The sequence below is a fragment of the Pleurodeles waltl genome, chromosome 7, assembly GCF_031143425.1.
Source record: "Pleurodeles waltl isolate 20211129_DDA chromosome 7, aPleWal1.hap1.20221129, whole genome shotgun sequence".
In the NCBI taxonomy this organism is placed as follows: Eukaryota; Metazoa; Chordata; class Amphibia; order Caudata; family Salamandridae; genus Pleurodeles; species Pleurodeles waltl.
In genome coordinates, this window is record NC_090446.1 from 975,832,199 (window position 1) to 975,849,980 (window position 17,782).

At 44.2% G+C, this 17,782-nt stretch overlaps 1 protein-coding gene across 4 annotated transcripts in view; it reads right to left on the minus strand.

Annotated features, from left to right (window-relative positions):
* The window catches only part of CEP131 (centrosomal protein 131), a 313,831-nt gene that overhangs the window by 189,923 nt on the left and 106,126 nt on the right, over positions 1 to 17,782 (minus strand). For all 4 annotated transcript variants that reach the window (XM_069199754.1, XM_069199751.1, XM_069199752.1 and 1 more), the window contains 3 exons: positions 15,384 to 15,575; positions 11,895 to 12,032; positions 10,051 to 10,176 (listed from right to left, as the gene is read on the minus strand). In XM_069199754.1, the coding sequence (XP_069055855.1) occupies positions 10,051 to 10,176; positions 11,895 to 12,032; positions 15,384 to 15,575 (456 nt within the window). The remainder of the gene's footprint in view (positions 1 to 10,050; positions 10,177 to 11,894; positions 12,033 to 15,383; positions 15,576 to 17,782) is intronic.

Consider the following 17,782-nt stretch of genomic DNA (forward strand, 5'->3'; position numbering starts at 1 on the left):
CGTAGTGCACAAGTCTGGGAATGAGCCCTAATCGGGAACATCAACAGATCAAGATCAACCACTGGAGAGCGCTGCAGTGAGAGACAGAAAGCCAGTGCATGTTCAAACGAGCACCAAAGGCATCGAAACACGGGTTGCACACAATCCAAAACCGGTCGGAACGACAAAGACCAGTCACACTCCAAATGAGCCAGGAGTGTTGCTCCAAAACACTGCATCATGCGTTCACGACACAGCTGCGCTGACGGGAGCAGCAATACAGGATCTCGTTGCGGCGGGACAGCCATTGCGAAAAAATAGCAACAATAGCAAAACTCCAGCCAATAAAGCCAAAGTAATTGGGAAACCCCCAAAAATGCTTCCGAAAATAGAGTGTATAGCCGAAGGTATCAAACCGAATATGGAAGAGAAGGTGTGAACGAAACCAACACCAACGGCTTTGAAAAAATGAGCAATACCAGCAGTGCTGGATGCATTAAATATACATCCCACAAGTTCACCGAAGTGACTCGGAAAGTTAGTATTCAAAAGGGACTGTATCTCCGCCGATGACCTTGCCACTTGAAGTGCGTAGGTCTCGCTAGCAGATGTAAGGGCCACATGCTTTTGAAACAATAAAGCTTTCAGCCGACTCAACTTGTCGAAATCAACCTTGGAAGTAGCAATATGAGGCCAGATGTCCGCTACCTCCCTAAATTCAGTAGGGGGAAACAACACATTCCCGCAGCACGTAACGGCCTTGTTGACGACAACGACGTAAACTATTCCGGCACACATGCCACAGCAGCGTTCGCTGTTAAGAACAATGTAACTGCCGTTAGAAAGCACCTGGAAAGTGTTTTGAATTACCGAAACTGGAACTCCCTTCAGATAACAAGCTAAGTTAGCAATCGAAGCATTACACGCTCCGTGCAAGGACAGCTGTTTACAAACCATGGAATGGCTAACAGAAGCTTCGCATTCGCTACCGCTAAGAAAAACTTCCCGCAAACCATTAACACATCTGTACTGAAAAGGAAGCTCCCACACCTCGTGTATGTAACTGTCACCCAATAGTTCATATCTACCCACCGGAATGTGCTTCAAACAAGAAGTAAATTGCAGAGTGGAGATAGGCAAATTAATAACCCCATGAATCAACCACTCAGCTGACGGAATCTCAGCCACCGTAAAAGGCAGTTTCTCCAACTTTTCAATATTTAACATAACATACGTCGCTTCCTTCTTAGCCATCAATTGTTGTTGACGAGTTAAATTAAAGGAGATAAAGATCTCTCTGGCACGAATGTGCTGCCATGGAACGCGACCCGCCTTCAAGGTCTGAAGAGTCCAACCCAGCTGCATGATAGATCGTGTCTGACTCTGCCCATGATATAAAGAAGACATGTCTGATTTTATAATGTCAATAGCAGAAGAGACAATGCTGTCAATCGTGTAAACACGGTCAGAAAGGGTATGCATGCCATTATCAACAACAGACAAAGTCTGCAGCAGATTTTCTTGATCAATCTGTCTTAACCGGGCTGCAGCCTCCTGCTGGGAAAGTTTCCAAAACTCATTATACACTTCGTATAAGAACCTTTTTCTCCGGGGCACCTTGGGACCTGACAAGAAATCTTGTAAATCAGTACCATTAGACAGTAACTTGAGGTGTGACTTAACTGCACCCAGCGTGGAGTACTTCAACCATTGTTGACAAAGTTTCCCCACACTGTATGTAGTTATTATATCTGAACCCCCCAGAAGAGGTAACAAAACGTTGATGACACTGATTAGTGTCTACAGGCCACAATAACCACCCGCCCGGATGTAACGATGAAGCGTTAAGCGTACCATTCTGGACCCAATGCGTAAATTCACTAAAAGTAGCATTCACATAGTGCTGCCAGTTATTTAATTTAGAAGGGACAGGTATTCTAGGCAAAGTCAATTCTCTAATCGACGCCAAGCCCAAACAACTAGTCTGTTGTACTGTGTCATTGAGGAAAATCATTTGCACAGGGATAATGCATGCTCGAAATAATGTATCTCTGCCTTGCATCTGCCAATTTTTCGTACCCCAAACACTTTTCAAGTCAACAGTCTTCAACCAGTATTCATATCCTTCGACCGAAAGTTTAGATACAAACGAATTAGAATACAGTAATTTAGTATCGGTCAACAAAATTTGCTTATTAGAATACGGTGTCACTTTAAAATAGTAAGACTTAGCGTTTCGCTGATCATGCCCAGAAAAATATGCAAATTTATCATTATACGTTTTCGAACTCCCTTGTGGAGGAGTCGAGCAATGTTCTCATTGTACATAATTAAAGATGGACTTAGGGCTACTCGCTTTGTGAATAAAGTGGTGTCCATAATAGGTGTAGCAAAACATATCACCATGATTATCTTTAAATTGGTAAGCATCTTCATCGTCATAGACAGTATAATATTGCAAATCTTTTAGCATAGCATCTACTGTCTTCACATCCCAATCATCAGAAACAATGCCTGGAATAACAATATCATTCATTGATAACTTAAGAACATACGGTATTTGAATCAATTCAGTGGGACCATATATATCAAACATTACTTTATCCCACACAATTCCATCGGAATTGGTATTGCAGAAATGTTCACATTGGATAAGTCCCTTCGAACCATATGAGACGAAAAATGTGGTCTCAACACAGTCTCCACGTGTTCAATGTCTGATCGATCAAGAAGAAAATGACCATGTATTACCAGAAAAAAGGTAACCACAAATCCCAACCATAAAAAAATAGTCAGTACAGCCATAAAAAGCCACAAATAGTTCCAAGGAACAACAAAATATGTACGTTTAAGCCAACTTAGTAGCTTACGTGGACCTCGGATTGAAGACAGCGAAGACGAAGAGCTGGATACAGCTGCATCCGCGTCGTTGAAGCAGCCAGAGGCAGTTCTCGCAAAAGGTGCAACAGTGAACAAGGAAGCTGATGGAGGTTCTCTCCTAGGTACGCTATAAATCACATGTTCAGAAACATCAGTAGAACGTACAGCAACTTGAGAAAAAGAATCGATATCAATCGTTGACTGTGGAACAATCGCAAGATCATCTTCCACCCTCCCCAAGCTCGGAGAGGAAACATGGTCGGTGCTAATCACCTGCAGCGGGACTTCTTCCCCAGTAGTGAGAGGGATGCCGGAACTACTGGGTGTCCCTCTTGGTCTGCTGTGCAGAATCGGCCACATGTTGTAACTTGACATTATCAATGGAAACAAAACGATTTCCTTTGGCCCCTTGCAGCGGCGGCAAAATCACAGTTCTCGTGCCGCTCACCCCCAACACAGGGACAGGTGCTCGATAAGAAGGACCAAATTCTTTCTTTACTGCGACCTTTTCACGCACTAGATCCCCAATCCTGGGTATCCAACCAGTAGGTGTTACTGGCTCATCCTTAATTCCAGAGGAGGCAGCACTCGCAGAAGAGTTATCTTCACGAAATTGTTGTAAATCCTGCAAAACAGTGACACGATCATTTATGTCAAAGGGCGTATCTGCCGCCTCCACACCAGGACCATCTAGATCAGGAACATACATTCGTGTTCCGACCAGGCACTCATATGAAGTACGACCCCCCAGTGACCTTCTAGGCAAGTTATTAAGTGCTCTCTGTACTCCATACAGGTGGGCCAGCCAACTACGACCCGTACCTATAACCCTGGCTGTTAAGGATTGCTTTAAATCACGATTTAAACGCTCCACGACAGAATTGCCCTCGGGATGAAATGGAGACGAGAATTGGAGTTGGACCCCCAACGAAGCCATGGTGTCCCTGAATGCCTTAGAGGCAAAAGCAGGGCCCTGGTCCGAATGAAAAGCCGCAACTGCAAATGTATCGACAAAGATACGCAAATCTTTAATAACAGTCCGAGCGTCAGCCGAGCGCTGTGGCCAGACCCACACAAATCTGGAGCACGAATCTACAGCAACCAATATGTATTTGTATGCACCATCTGGTGTCAGTGGACCACAATGGTCCAAGTACACACACTGTAATGGTCTATTTGATATCAGAAGAGGAGTCTGCTGCGGGCGTCTAGCCGACGATGCTTTAATTTGTTGACAGACGTCACAACAAAGGACATACTGCTTTGTCTCCTTATAGAGACCAGGCCACCAATAACGGGCCTGTAAAAGCGAAATCGTGGCAGCCACACCAGCATGCGCAGATGCCACCCCTTCATGCGCTGCAGAAATTAATCGAGGTCTCTCAATCTTATTCGGTAACTCACGTACACCAACGCCTGGAATATTAACAACAGCATTTAGTGCACCACTCAAGCAGTAACTATATTTAGAAGGGAATCCTTTAGGAAATGGCGTGCCATCAGCCGTAGCTTTTATGGCAGCCGCAATTTCTACGTCTGGTTTTGAACTCGAACGAGTTACCGCGGCTACAGTGGCGATAGTCACTGCCGCCTTTGCAGCCTCATCAGCCAAAGTATTCCCAACAACGTGTATTCCAACGCGCTGGTGTCCAAGTGTATGTACAACATGGACTTTAGTAAGCGTCTCTTTCAGACCCGCAACCTTACCCCACAACAATTTATGTTTAATGGTGTTTCCTTTAGAATCTCTGAACCCATTCATTTTCCAATAATGCAGATATTCATTGAAGGATTGCACACAGTAGTAGGAGTCACAGACCAGCAAGGTCAATATCGCCGGCTCTGCATGCTCCAACGCTAACAAAAGAGCTTTGAGCTCAGCCAGCTGCGCCGTGCAATCTCCCAAGGTTTTAGTATAAGTATGTCAGGGGCAGAAAACTCCCCCCTCCATAGTCCCGCTCACCACTGCACAAGCAGCAGAATACTGTTGTTTAGTCCCAACCGCCGGTTGCGCAGAGCCATCGGTATACATGACCACTTCATATTGGTCAATAGGTAATGTGCCAGCAGGAACCGGGTACTCTATTTCATATTGAAGAAATTCTTGAGTCTGCAGCTTAGGGTCAAATATGTAATCCACATCAGTGGCCGTCAAAGACGTAGCCCATTGTATCCACCGCGGGTGTAAAGCTTTCGAATTAGGAACACTCGCTTTTGTAACAGCCTCCAAGGCCGGAATTGGGGAAACGACAATAATGCGTTTGCCCTGGGCTAGCGGTCTTTCTTTGATCACAGCCATCTGTACTGCAGTGAGAATTTTCTCAGTCTGTGCAAAACGTTGTTCTGCAGCAGAATACAAGTGGGACTTGTATGCTATCGGGACTGTCTCCCCTTCATTAAAGGTGACATACGTAAATCCAACAGCCCCAGGAATCACCCTGATGACCAAATGAGTTTTATTGTCCCGCGTGTGTAAATGTTTAACCGCTAAAAGATCATTCTGCAGCTCTCGCAGTATGTGTGTATGCTCAATCGTCCAAAATCTACTTGAAAAATTAGGGCGTATCAGTTCATATAAGGGTTTTATACGTGTAGCATAATCAGGAATGTAAGTTCTGCCAAAATTCAGAAACCCCAACAAAGACTGGAGCTTCCGAACCGTATTAGGAGGCTGCAGTAAAGCACATTTCTCCAAAAAATGTGGCGCCAGGCTCTTGCCCTCACTCGATAACTCATATCCCAGGAAAATAACACTGAGGAAGGCAATCTTTGATTTCTTAAAATTAAACTTATAACCAATATCAGCAAAACCCACAACAATGCGCGATACGCGACTGAGATGTTGTAGAATCTCATCGTCCGTCAAATAAATGTCATCAACATATGATAACGCCTCAGGGTCCAACTCGTGCAGAAGTTCAGTCACACGAGCCGAGAACAGTCCTGGGCTATTCTTATACCCCTGAGGTAAACGACAAAACTTTTTCTGAGAGCCAAACGCACTGAAACCGGTATAGTCCCGACTTTCGGGTGCTATATTCTGGCAGAAAAATCCATTCGAGATATCCAAGGTTGTTTTGTATTTTTTACGCACTATATTATTCATAAGCGCAGCGCTATGTGAATTCTGTATAGCATATGTGCGTGTATGACTATTCAAATGTCTGTAATCCACCACTATCCTATAGGAATGGTCCGGTTTAGCAACCGGAAATAAGGGATTATTCATCGGCGAGACACAAGGCTCAATCACACCTTGGTACTCCAATTGTGTAAGAATTTTCCGAACCGATGCCCTTGCTTCAAATTTAATAGGATATTGCGGCTGTGGCTGAGGTTCTCCTTTAATGGGAATGACATGATAAGGTGATTGTTTATCCCACCCCACATTATTTCTATATAGGGCGGGGGCTTGTGCTAGAGCCCATGATTTACCATATGACTCCGCTAGTTCTCTCGGAACAAGTGGTGAAAAGGAAGGCGCAATAACCTCCTCCCCAACTGGACAGTCGCGAACAAAGTCAGGTGGCCAATCTTGTTCGGCCAACAGGACATCATATGATTTCACCATATGGTCCCAAAAGATGGCGTGTACAACGCGGTCAATGTCCCCTTCTAATCGTAGAGTCACAAGATATACTTGATCAGGATCAGAGACTCGCATATCCGCCGTCTCGACTTGTATGAAGTCATCAGTTGCTTTCGCCTCCAGATGCTCTAGAAGACTCCGGCGAACTATTGTGACCTCTGCCGCGCTGTCTAACAGCGCTAACGCCCATGTCTTGTTCGTCAAGAGAACTCTCTTCTTGAGCGGCATGTCTAACTGAGACTGCTGCCACTTTCTTCTTTTTAAACTGCTGTTTTTGTTGCAGCGGTTTCTCTTCTTGTTTAATAGAAACCTCCGCTGAGCGTTGTGAATCCTGTCTCGGTTTCACGTACTCCGTCCTCCGCTCTGACCGCCCACCTCTCTCACTTCTTTTCTCCGAGGAGTCCTGAAAGGAACGAGATTGGCGCGTATCAGTATATTGATATCTATCAGGCGTCTTCAAAGTATCCCTATTCCTGAGATTATACTTATTTTGTGGGGTCTCCGGTTGCGGAGACTGCCCACCATCTTTCTTAGGTGTTTGCTGTTTCTTATCCCAGCGCTTTTTCGCACCCTCAGGTTGCTGTTGCTTAGAATTATCCTTATTATTTTTACCCTGCAATTGTGGTTTCTGCGGTCGAGCCCCTAGGCTATCACGACCAATACTAGAATATGTTTTAGCTATTATTCTCGGAAGTTCCCGCTCCTGATTAATCTGCGGAACGTCCCGAAGACGCATTCGCACTGCTAGTGCTACAGCCTCCCCCTTGAGATTACTCAAAATAATAGAAGAAACCGCTTCAAAATTACCCATCAATTGCATGCCTAAATCCAAGGCAGGGGCAGCCCCATATTCATCCTGAATTTGTTTAAGCACCTCCGGCAAATTAGCCAAAGTCGCTGTACCGTGTGCTGTAGTATAGAGAGCGGCAAACACCGTGCGCCAAGTATTACAAAGATCCACCGTAGGAACCATCCCATACGGCAAACACATCGTCAAAATTCTATGCTTATCCTGAGGTCCCGTATGGGGAAATACTGCTTCCAGCGTATTAATTTTTTGCGCCAGCCAAAATGGAGTCTCCTCACGTTTAGCCGGTACCTTGCCCATTACAGAGTGTACAGTGGCCGGATTTATTCCCGGCACCACCGCATGTGGATGAGCTGGAGCAGCACGCGCTGCATTAGTATTTAATGTCTGCATCACAAACTGAACTAATCGTCTGTACGTTGCAGTTAATTCCACATATAAACGACGCACTTCAGCCACTGCCACATTTGCCACTCCAGGATATGGTGTATATGTAGCCAATAAAGGCCAGGTCGGACCATCATTACTCAACGGACCTAACCGTACTGGTGTTACTGAATGTGGGAGGGCGCCATCAAGCCAATTATGGTGTTCTTGATAAGATAAAGGTATTTCTAAGTATGCATAAGCCCTGTATTGTCCAGGGACATTCGCAACAGTATATTCGTGAAAAGTATTTGTACCCCCATCAGCTGCTGGAAATACGACCCAAGAATAAAAAAGTTCTGTTCTATAGGCTGCATGGGCGTCCACCACAAAAGTGACCGGACCCCCCTGGACCGTCAGTCCATGTGCTATCAGATGACCCGTGAGCGGAAATCGCATATTAAGCGGTATATCTACTACAACTGGATTCGCCATTAGTATAAAAATAATAGCTCTAGGACAGAGAAGGCACACCAATATCGGGGTATTTCCTTTCAAAGTTCAAGCTTGAACAACCAACCACTAAGTAATAGGATGTACCCAACCTGTGGTGGCGGAAACCCTCAGCCCCACGGACGTCTCCGCATACGGAACCGAGGAGTCAAATATATACGAGACCGAGAGAGTCAGTCGGACCCAAACATTAGAGCCAGACCAAACGTTGGCGGCGCCATGTCGCGTTGGCTCTCATTATCCTAAATGAGACTACTGGATTTCTAGGCAGCAGGATCGATAACGGTGTGGGGGACTGAGTCTGACCCACGTGTAAGGAACTCTGTCACCCTAAATCCGGTTGTTGCTCCGGCTAACTAGCAGTGCCTCATTTCTCCCACTGGGAAGAAATGATTGGGCAGCCGAGCGCATGACATCTTTGGAACTTCTCAGGGAAGTCGTGGTCACTCAGATCCAAACCAACTCTCTCATTCACTATATGGTCTCATATACAAATGACAAAGACAGTATAAGTTTTATATAATGTTTTAATAAAACGACTGTATTTTAGATATTAAGGCGTGAGCCGCAATAACCAGAACAATACAACATAGTAGGATTGATATAGTAACCAGGAGAGTAAAACATAGAAATAAAGCGATCATAATTCCTAACCGTTTCTACTCTCCCTCTGCTTGTTCTATTTAGAGCACAGCATGTTAAGCTTTCAGCTTGCCTTTCTGTATCACTAGGGAGACGGACACACTCATACCTGAGCAAAGGCCTGTGATCTGGTTCAGCATCTGCAACGAGGCAGTCAGCGTCTAGTTGTGGTTCCCTGGTCGGAATCTCCCTCTTCATGTATTGGGACAAGGAAGTGATTATATAACTAACATGTCATCGTGATCACAAAATGTTCCTGCGCAGGAATGGCAAATCTAGACTCCTACCACGTCTATCGGCAATGTACCAGACTGTATCCTTGACTAAAGCACAGAGTGAATATGTTATGAAGAACTCCAGTGCTGAAGTAGGCAAAACAGTGTGATATGAATAAAAAACAACACCGTAGAACTGGCTATTCCGTAAAATAACAGTACGAAGCCTAATAGAAAGCATTTAGAGTAAAGTGCACAGAGGCTCTAAGCTGTTAGCAAATGAATAAAATATATTTAGGGCAAAGTGCACAGAGGCCTAAGGCCTGAAGCTAATGCGCAAAATATACGTAAAACTGACCACACTACAACCATATTTCATAAAATCAACATTTTTTAGGGCTTTCAAAACAAAAATGAAGTGTGTGTGTGTGTTTTTGTCAGTGGGTGCATGCAAAAATCCCAGGTGAAGTCTGACAGGCACCACACCAGAGTGAAAGCACCTGTACCCAACTATTCATCAGAAAATACATTTATTAGGGGGGTGTAATATCCCAAACACACCCCTGAAGCTACATCCATGCTAATCATCTCAAATTCATTTTCACTTTTTCCTAATAGCACCATTCTGACACAAATATGACCAACTACAGATCTTCTACAGTGTGCTAAACAAATTAAACCCTTCCTATTTTAAACAACATTGTGTTTCTAGAGTGTACTCTCAAGTGTTTATTTTATCGAGTCATTCAAGGTAACATTCTTGTTAGAATACAAACTACTGCTGGTTATTATCCGCTCAATAAAGATCATGTTCAAGTGCATTGTCTTCTAGTATGGCTAGAGTGTACCAGGTCAGTAAGGGTCAGACATTACGGGAATGAGCCCTGCCCATATGGCCATTGAAAGAGTAAAGCCATCCCTAAATTACACCCTGTACTGTTGAACATTCACTGGTAAGATGCCGGCTGATGGGGCGCTACATGTTGAGGCTGTATCCAGCCAATAAATTGTACATGAACTGCTGTTAGATTTTGCAGTCATGCTACTGAGTGTCTTACTTGATCAATAAAGGACAGGTGTCGCTGAATAGTTGCCTCATATTGCTCCCTTTGCAGCTTCAGTTGGTGGTTGAGCTCCTTCTCTGCCTCTTTGACATGACGAACTGTCAGTTCCCGCTGTTGTGCCTGTTGGACAAAACATTACACCAGCTTAGGCTGAGATCATTTAGATGGCTCTGACCAATTGTTTGGTGCTCATGAACATAACTGGTTATCTGGTCCTACTTGTTCCTGGTAGAAAATAAAAACCTCAAATGATTCAGCTGAACTTAATTCAGCTTACTTATTATTATATTGTGCTATACATCGGAGGTAGCCTACTAGCATGCTTTTATCCCTAAAAGAAAAAGCAACCCCCAGTCAGACGCGGTGCGCAAAACCCTGCAAACTTTGTAACTAAGAAAATCCGTAAAACAGAAAAGTACTCAAAACCAGCACCTACATATAAATATTGCGACAGAAAAGGTCTGCATACCTATTAACACTCTTAGCAGAAATAAATGTCAAATATAAACTCTTTCAAACATAAGAATCTGGAAGTACATAGACGAGTGGGACTTCCATGCTCATATAAAGTACCAAATTACTCCAACCCAGTCTACATTTATTTTTATATTGTTTTCACTTCACTGAAAGTTTTACAGATATTACCACACAATAAAACACTAAACTGTGCAATAAATATACCTATAGCTTTAACCAGCACATTCCTGATTCTGCTCCAGCCCTGACAGACTTTTAAAAGAGCAGAGCTGTTCAGGAAAAACCCTAATTTCTTTTTAACTCAATTTTTTATTAAATCCATAATTAATTTAAACACAATATACAAAAATAAATATTTTCTGAAGTTTTAAATTGAAAACAAATTCCAACCTAAAGTAGAAAAGTTAACGTTTCTTTTTATCATGCATTAATAATTATTAAAAGGTGATGTATAGAATTAAAAATAATTTAATTATAGTTTATTAAACTATTAATTTTTAAATTCTTAACAGTTTGCTTAAATATCTTATAATGAAGTGATGAGTATGTTTTTATTTAAGCTATTTTTAAACATTAATTTATATTTTTAACTATTAAATCCGTGCCGCCATTATTTTCTATGAAAGGGCGTTGCAGTGTTGCAGTACCAGTGGTTGGCCATGTATGGTGCAGCTCTGAACTGGGGTCATTTTCTACAGTTTTGGGTCCCTGTAGTAACTTGAGAAGTGCACTTTGTGAGTAAAAATTAGCTAACTCTTTTGTGGGCGGGTGCATGTCCTTCCCCAATCCTCTCCCTTAATCCCTTTTCACTCCTCCCTAAATGCCTCCCATTTAGTAGTAAGTATGCCCCTTATTCCAGCCACTTCCCCAGTTCCTCCCACATTTACTACTATATAGTAAACTAACCTGTGTGAGGCTCTCCCCATAGGAAAGAGATGATGTGAAGATTTACAGTTGTGGGTTTAAGAATAGCATTCTGTAGTATTTGAGTAGTACCACTGTAGTACTGCTAAAGTACTACAAAATGCAGCTTATAAATAGTTCCCTCAATTTGTAAGTGTAATAATTCAAGCAAAAATGCAGGTATATTTTGAAATCTTTCCTTTGATAGTAGTTCTCTCTTCTGGGTGATTTTCAAAAATTATCCAGCATAAAAGGCTTCAAATAACGGTTGTTAAAAAAAAAAAAAAAAAAAAAAAGGTCAAAATTGGTACTTTAAAGGTGTGTCTTAATGACATCGAGACAATTTATAATTCTAGTCACAATTTTTAGGCCACACCCCAAAATAATATTGCTGTGTGTTAACTTAGGCAACTCCTCCCTTTCTTATCCCACTTAAAGCACTGGATGGAGCAATGTACCAGAGCGGTCTGAAGAAGGTTTGTCACACGCTTCTTCTCCTCCACCTCCAGTCTAAGCTTCATCATGGAGCTGGTGACCTCCGTGGCCACCGCAGACGCCTGCTCTAAATGAGCCACTTCCTCTTCGGACAGGAGCCCCTGGAGAAAGAACCATGCAGGGTAAACATAAACATAGATAGCCTTCTACTGTTGCCTACACAACATTTCAACTACATCCACCATTGGCACAGCCAACAGGTCTACCCGTAGCAAGTTATCATTTTTTGCAAGCACAAGCAGCATAAACTACAATAATAAAAGTGAAAGGCATATACTTGCAATCAAAAATAGGTAAGAAAACAATTGCAGAAGGGAGCTGGTAACATAGCATTTGGTGACCCTCTTGGAATGGTATTGTGAATACAGAATAGTATAGCTTTGTTGAACTGTTGCAAGGTGGCAGACACTGCTTCTAAACATGGTAGCCCTTGTGAAATGGTAAAACAATGATAACACATACACAATAGCATTTAAAGATGGCTACACTGTTGAAGCAGTGGCCACTCCTCATGTGGCGCACTGCATATCAAATGAGTGGCAGAGGCCCAGTAGTGCTGTCAGTGGAGCCAGTGGCTGATTTGCATATAGCTAGGTCCAAACTGAGGTAGGATGGTGGACGGAAAAAATTATGAATTGAGATGCGGCCCTGAGTGACTGCAGTGGCTGAAATTAATTTAAGCATCCCATCCATCACCTTGTCATTTTTGTGTTTGCTGCCCTAAGTACACCGGGTATGCCCAGACACAGGCCCCGGGCTCACTGTTCCACTGGAACCAAGCTAAATCTGGCTGAAGAGCCCTAACTAGGGCAAAACTGGTCCTACGTTGCATGAGTTCCGGTTCAGGGAGGGCCTGCCCCAGCATTCGGGGCTGGACTGCTCCCATGAGGAGAAGGGTCAAGACTGATTTGCATATGGCTGTGTCCAAACTGGGGTGGAATGTTTGGTAAAAAACAATGGATTGGCTTGCGGCCCAGAGTGATTTCCAGTGGCTGAGATTATTCAAGCATTTCATCCATCACCTTGTTGTTTTTGTATTTGTTGCCCTAACTGTGTTGGGTATGGTCAGACGTGGGCCCGGGTTCACTATTCCACAGGAACCAAGCTAGGGCGAAACTGGTCCTAGGATGCTTGTGTTCCGGTTCAGGGAGGACCTGGCCTGGAAGTTTGGTCCTCAGGAGGTGGAAAGGGGCCAGCCTCAATGGCCCTTGGAGAGACCCACTGCGCCCTGCGCCATCTCTCTTCCTTGTCTTTCACCATGGGTGAAGGAATGCAGATCTTACCACCAACTGGTCCTTAGGGGGAGGAAGGGGGCCAGACTCACTGGCCCTTGGAGAGACCCACTGGTCCTGGGGTCAACTGGGGGTGGGCAAAGTCTTTAGTCCTTTTGGGACTCAGGTCCACGGCTGTCGCAGTTCCAGGGTTTATTAATGTTTCTTTGTTAAAGAGGCGAGGCCATAGGGAATGAAAGGGGGACGAGGTGGGGGGGTGCACAGCACTCCCCATCTGTGCACATGTATGTTTGGCTGGCGATCTCAGGCCGGCCAAACACACATGCGCACTGTGCTCTCTCCAGCCTTGCATTGTATTGCCGGGCTGGAGAGAGAAGGCACAGGCTCCCAGTTTGCCAGGGCGCTACAGCCAATCCTAATCCTAATGCTGCTTTCATGCAGCGTTAGGATTGGCCACAGGGCAAGCTGGGAGCCTGTGCCTCCTGTGACCAGGAAGAAGGAGCGGCGGCGTGGCAGCAGCAAGGCAGGTACGTTTTTATTATGTAATGTTTATTTTGTTCACCCCATCCTGCATGCCACCCCTTTATCGCGCAGCGAGCCGCGATTGTCCCAGGAATCCAGCAGCAAAGAGCACAAATAGGCCAACCAAGAAAGAATCTTCCCCTTGTGCAAGATTTTTTAAGTGGGGGCAGAAAGTTGTAAAAAAACAGGCATTGCTGACCAATCTTAGGAAGACACATCACCTCTCCACCCTTTCCCCAACCCTACTGCACAGCATGCTGGAAAAATTCAAAATGGCATCTCCCAGGAGTCACTGGTCACATCTGTTCCTGGGTCTCAGCTCTGTCTCTCGTTGACATCTTTGCCAGGGCCTTTCCCACCAAAAGTTCAAAGAGGAGCCCCCTCCTGTGTTGGCTCTAGTTGTCTGGGTTTCCTTTTTCGTTCAGTGGGCCTGGCCTGTCACCAGCCCAGGAGCAGTGTGACAAGTAATTAAAAAAAATGCAGATTTTAATCCCCACCTTTTCCTGCTCAGGATCTGAGGGAAGCATTGTTATTTACTCCATTTGTGTGGGGCGACCTTTGTTCCTGCTGCTGGAGAGAAATGTAATTAACTTGGCACAGCAGGGTGACAAAAAGCCTGGGTTATGATCCTGAGCTGAACGAGAAATACAACAATCATGGGTGACCCACAGGTTGTACAATTGACCCTTAAGAAATCGCAGATCTGGTTTTCTCGCACATGTTCCACCTCATTTTGATATGTCACTAGACTTTGTAAGCCAAAGGGAAGCGAAATTATAGGGTAGTGTTCCCTCTCTGTGTATAATAAAGTGTCACGGCAGACAAGACAGTAAACCACACTGACTTTCCCCATGAGTATACACCACCATTAAAAGGCCTACTCCAAGTCAATATTTAATCCTGGAGAGTTACCTCTGCACCAGGCTACCAGTGCACAGTTAACGTGTTCCGCATGACAATAGTATCACAAGCAAATATACACAAATGATGGACGGAATGCGGGATCAACCAAACATTCACCCCAGTCACAGATCTGGGTTTAATCCATCAATTCTTTTGCTCAACATGCCACCCCAGTTTGGACCCAGCCATATGCAAATCAGTCTTGACTCTGTTCCCCATTGGAACAGGCAAGCGCAGCACTCACAAGAGTGCATATGCGTGTGCATATGTGCTCAAGTGTAACCCATCAAGTGCCCCTTACCCCAGTGCATCCCAGCATCCTTATCTTAAAAGGCAAAACTGCCAGTAAACACGTGCACTACATTTGCCATGTAATTACCTTGGGGGAGATTCACCCCTAGTAAAAAGTACAAAATAAAAAGCAAAAAAAAAAAAAGTACTGAATCGGCAGAACCCAAATGCAACAGTGAGATCAATTGATGGGCCATGGCCAACACTTACAGGTTAATTTAATTGGTTCACATCAAGGATCTGCCACGATTGGCTCCTCTACATGTTGTCCACGTTGGTACCAATAATGGTCAGCGCCCATACAAGCTTATCCTCGTTGGTTCACATAAATGAGCTGAAACAGCTGACAAAAATTTTTCTTTCTGTGGCTTGCCTACGGTCCAAATCCAGAACGGGTTGCAAAACAAAGCTCCTACGGATAGCTCATGCAAATGTTTATACTAATTGGCCCTAAAAGCGTGCAACCCAGCCCAGGCTCCAATTAAAATAAAAGTGTCACCATACCTCTCGCTGGACATTGGATGCCCCCGAATGAGGCCGCTCCTGCTCAGACTTTTCCATCTCATCCAAGAAGCTTATGATGCTCTGCAGCTTCGCCTCAGAGAGCAGGGCCCCATCGTCTGGCATAGTTGGCGGGTGCGTCATTTTCCCAAAGCGCTCAAGGTTGTCTGTGGTCAGAGAGTTTGAGCCAGCATCCTGCATGTGAAGAAGAACGGGAGACATTTTTGCAGCGCCACACCTTCTAGGAAGCATGGCATTCAGATTTCTTGTCAAGTTGAAGTGTTCCACCTCAGCTGCCATCTGTCCCTTCTCATTACACACCATCAAAGGACTGGGATTAAGAACTGGATTTTTGGGAGATTTCGAGAAATTTGGCAAGTAAAGCAACAGAAGCTAGAGGGTGATGATGCTTTTAGGACTTTTATTGAAAATGTGCATTATTTATAGTGTGCAGAGCAATTAATCGAGATGTGAATTCAAATGCGTATGCTGAGTAGATACTATTGCAGTTAAGATGAATTTGCTACGACCTGTCAAAGTGTGGTTTACTGGGTTAAGCTAACTAGGCCTCAATTAGGTCTCAACCCCATCTTGTTCAAAAGGGATGTCAGCGTCATCTATTTTCATTGTTTGCATTTCTGCTGCATCTACTTAAGCAAGATGTGTATTTGTTTATTTCCAAATAACTCTGTTCTCGAAGAAGAAGATAGTGCCACGATCCAAAGAAGGCCTGTAAAGTCTGAATAGATTCCAGGTCCTACTGCAAACAAAACGCCCAACACGAGGGTTTCACTTCAAAACCGCCACTTTTTACACAGTATTCACTGACTGTACAAACTTAAAACCTATTGGGGTCACGAGTCTTCCCATATCCTGGCCTCATCACCATTAAGGTGATCTGAAGATCTAAACCTCTGGCTCATGTTACACAACAGGTACACTACAATCAGTTGCTTATAAAGCGCTTGCAGTGTTGTAAAAAAAAAAAACACGGTTCTGTTGTCTACGTGAGTGTTATTTAACTTATTGGCCTTTGAACAGACGAAAGGCGGAGTGATGCCAGCCCATGCCTAAACGAGTGACCTGCAGCTCAGAGGCCTATTCGCACTGGCAAAGACCCCAATGCAGGCGAGAGACCCGATTTTCTGAAGCCAAAAACTGTTTTATTTCAGCTGTCTCCCGTCTACAATTGCCTCTGCTTCAATAGAAAGTCAATAGGGGAAATATATTTATCCTTCTTTTAAAAATAAAAATCCCACTTTCCTGTCATAAATTGTTGGCATGCACGAGCGGACACCTGACCAATAGATAGATAAACCTCTATTCACGAACATTATCATAATTCGTCCAAGAACTCTCCAGAGGGGTAGCAAAGGTTTGAAGGAAATAAACACCACACAGACCGTGTAGCATATGGTCCACGCACCCCTCGGGAAAACGTTCCAGTGTTTTCTGGATGCGTACTAGATAGTCCAGCCAAAGGCCTAGAGTGCCCCCAAGTGGCCAATTAGAGTTCTTTGACTGCAAGTGTTAGACGAGTGCCCAATGGGGAGAAGCAGATCAATTGTACTGTAAAATGTTGATGGCTGCTTTTAAGTGGCACACAGAAGCACCCGCCTGCCTGGCCAGGAAGCAATGTCCTATATAATGTATGGCTGAAAGGTTTTTGCCGTTGGTACGTGATCCTATGTGGAAAGTGTTTACATGTGGTGCGTGATGACCATCGAGGTGCGTTTATCGTGGTGTGGGAGACAGCCCTTACCTGGCAGTACGACGGATGAAGGTGTGACACATGGATGTGCAGTTTACAGTATTCAGAAATCTGGCAGCTTTGACAGCTCTGCAGGTCCCTTTATATTATATCTTATGACCATTGTCTACTCGGTTGCTGCGCTGGGTTGTCCAACATGATATTTTGTTTAAGGATCTGCCATTACGCAGGCATAGTTGAAAAGATAAAGGGAAAATAAATCTGCTGGAATGGCTTTGTTACTAGCATCCCACATCTGAATATCGCTGTAAGAGGTAAAGAAGAAGTCATAATGTGTAGCTAGTTGGGACGTGCAGTGGTGGACTAGATTGGATTCCTCGGATTGGAAAGCAATATTTGACTAGACTTTTTGCCTGTTTAGTTGGCGATGATGGCTGGTTTATTGGTTTGGCTCACCAAAACGTGAGTTATCAATCAGCTACAAAGCTGACAGAGTCAGCTACTAAGCACAATCTGGACTGCCCACTTGCTTGAAACACACTATTTTAACTTCATGTCTCCCATGAGTACTTATCTACTAATGTTTAATCAACAAATACTCTATACAGTATAAATAACACTTCCACCAACTTATTGGAAACACATAGGCCCTCATTACGACCCTGGCGGACGGGGGAGAAGTGGCGGTAAT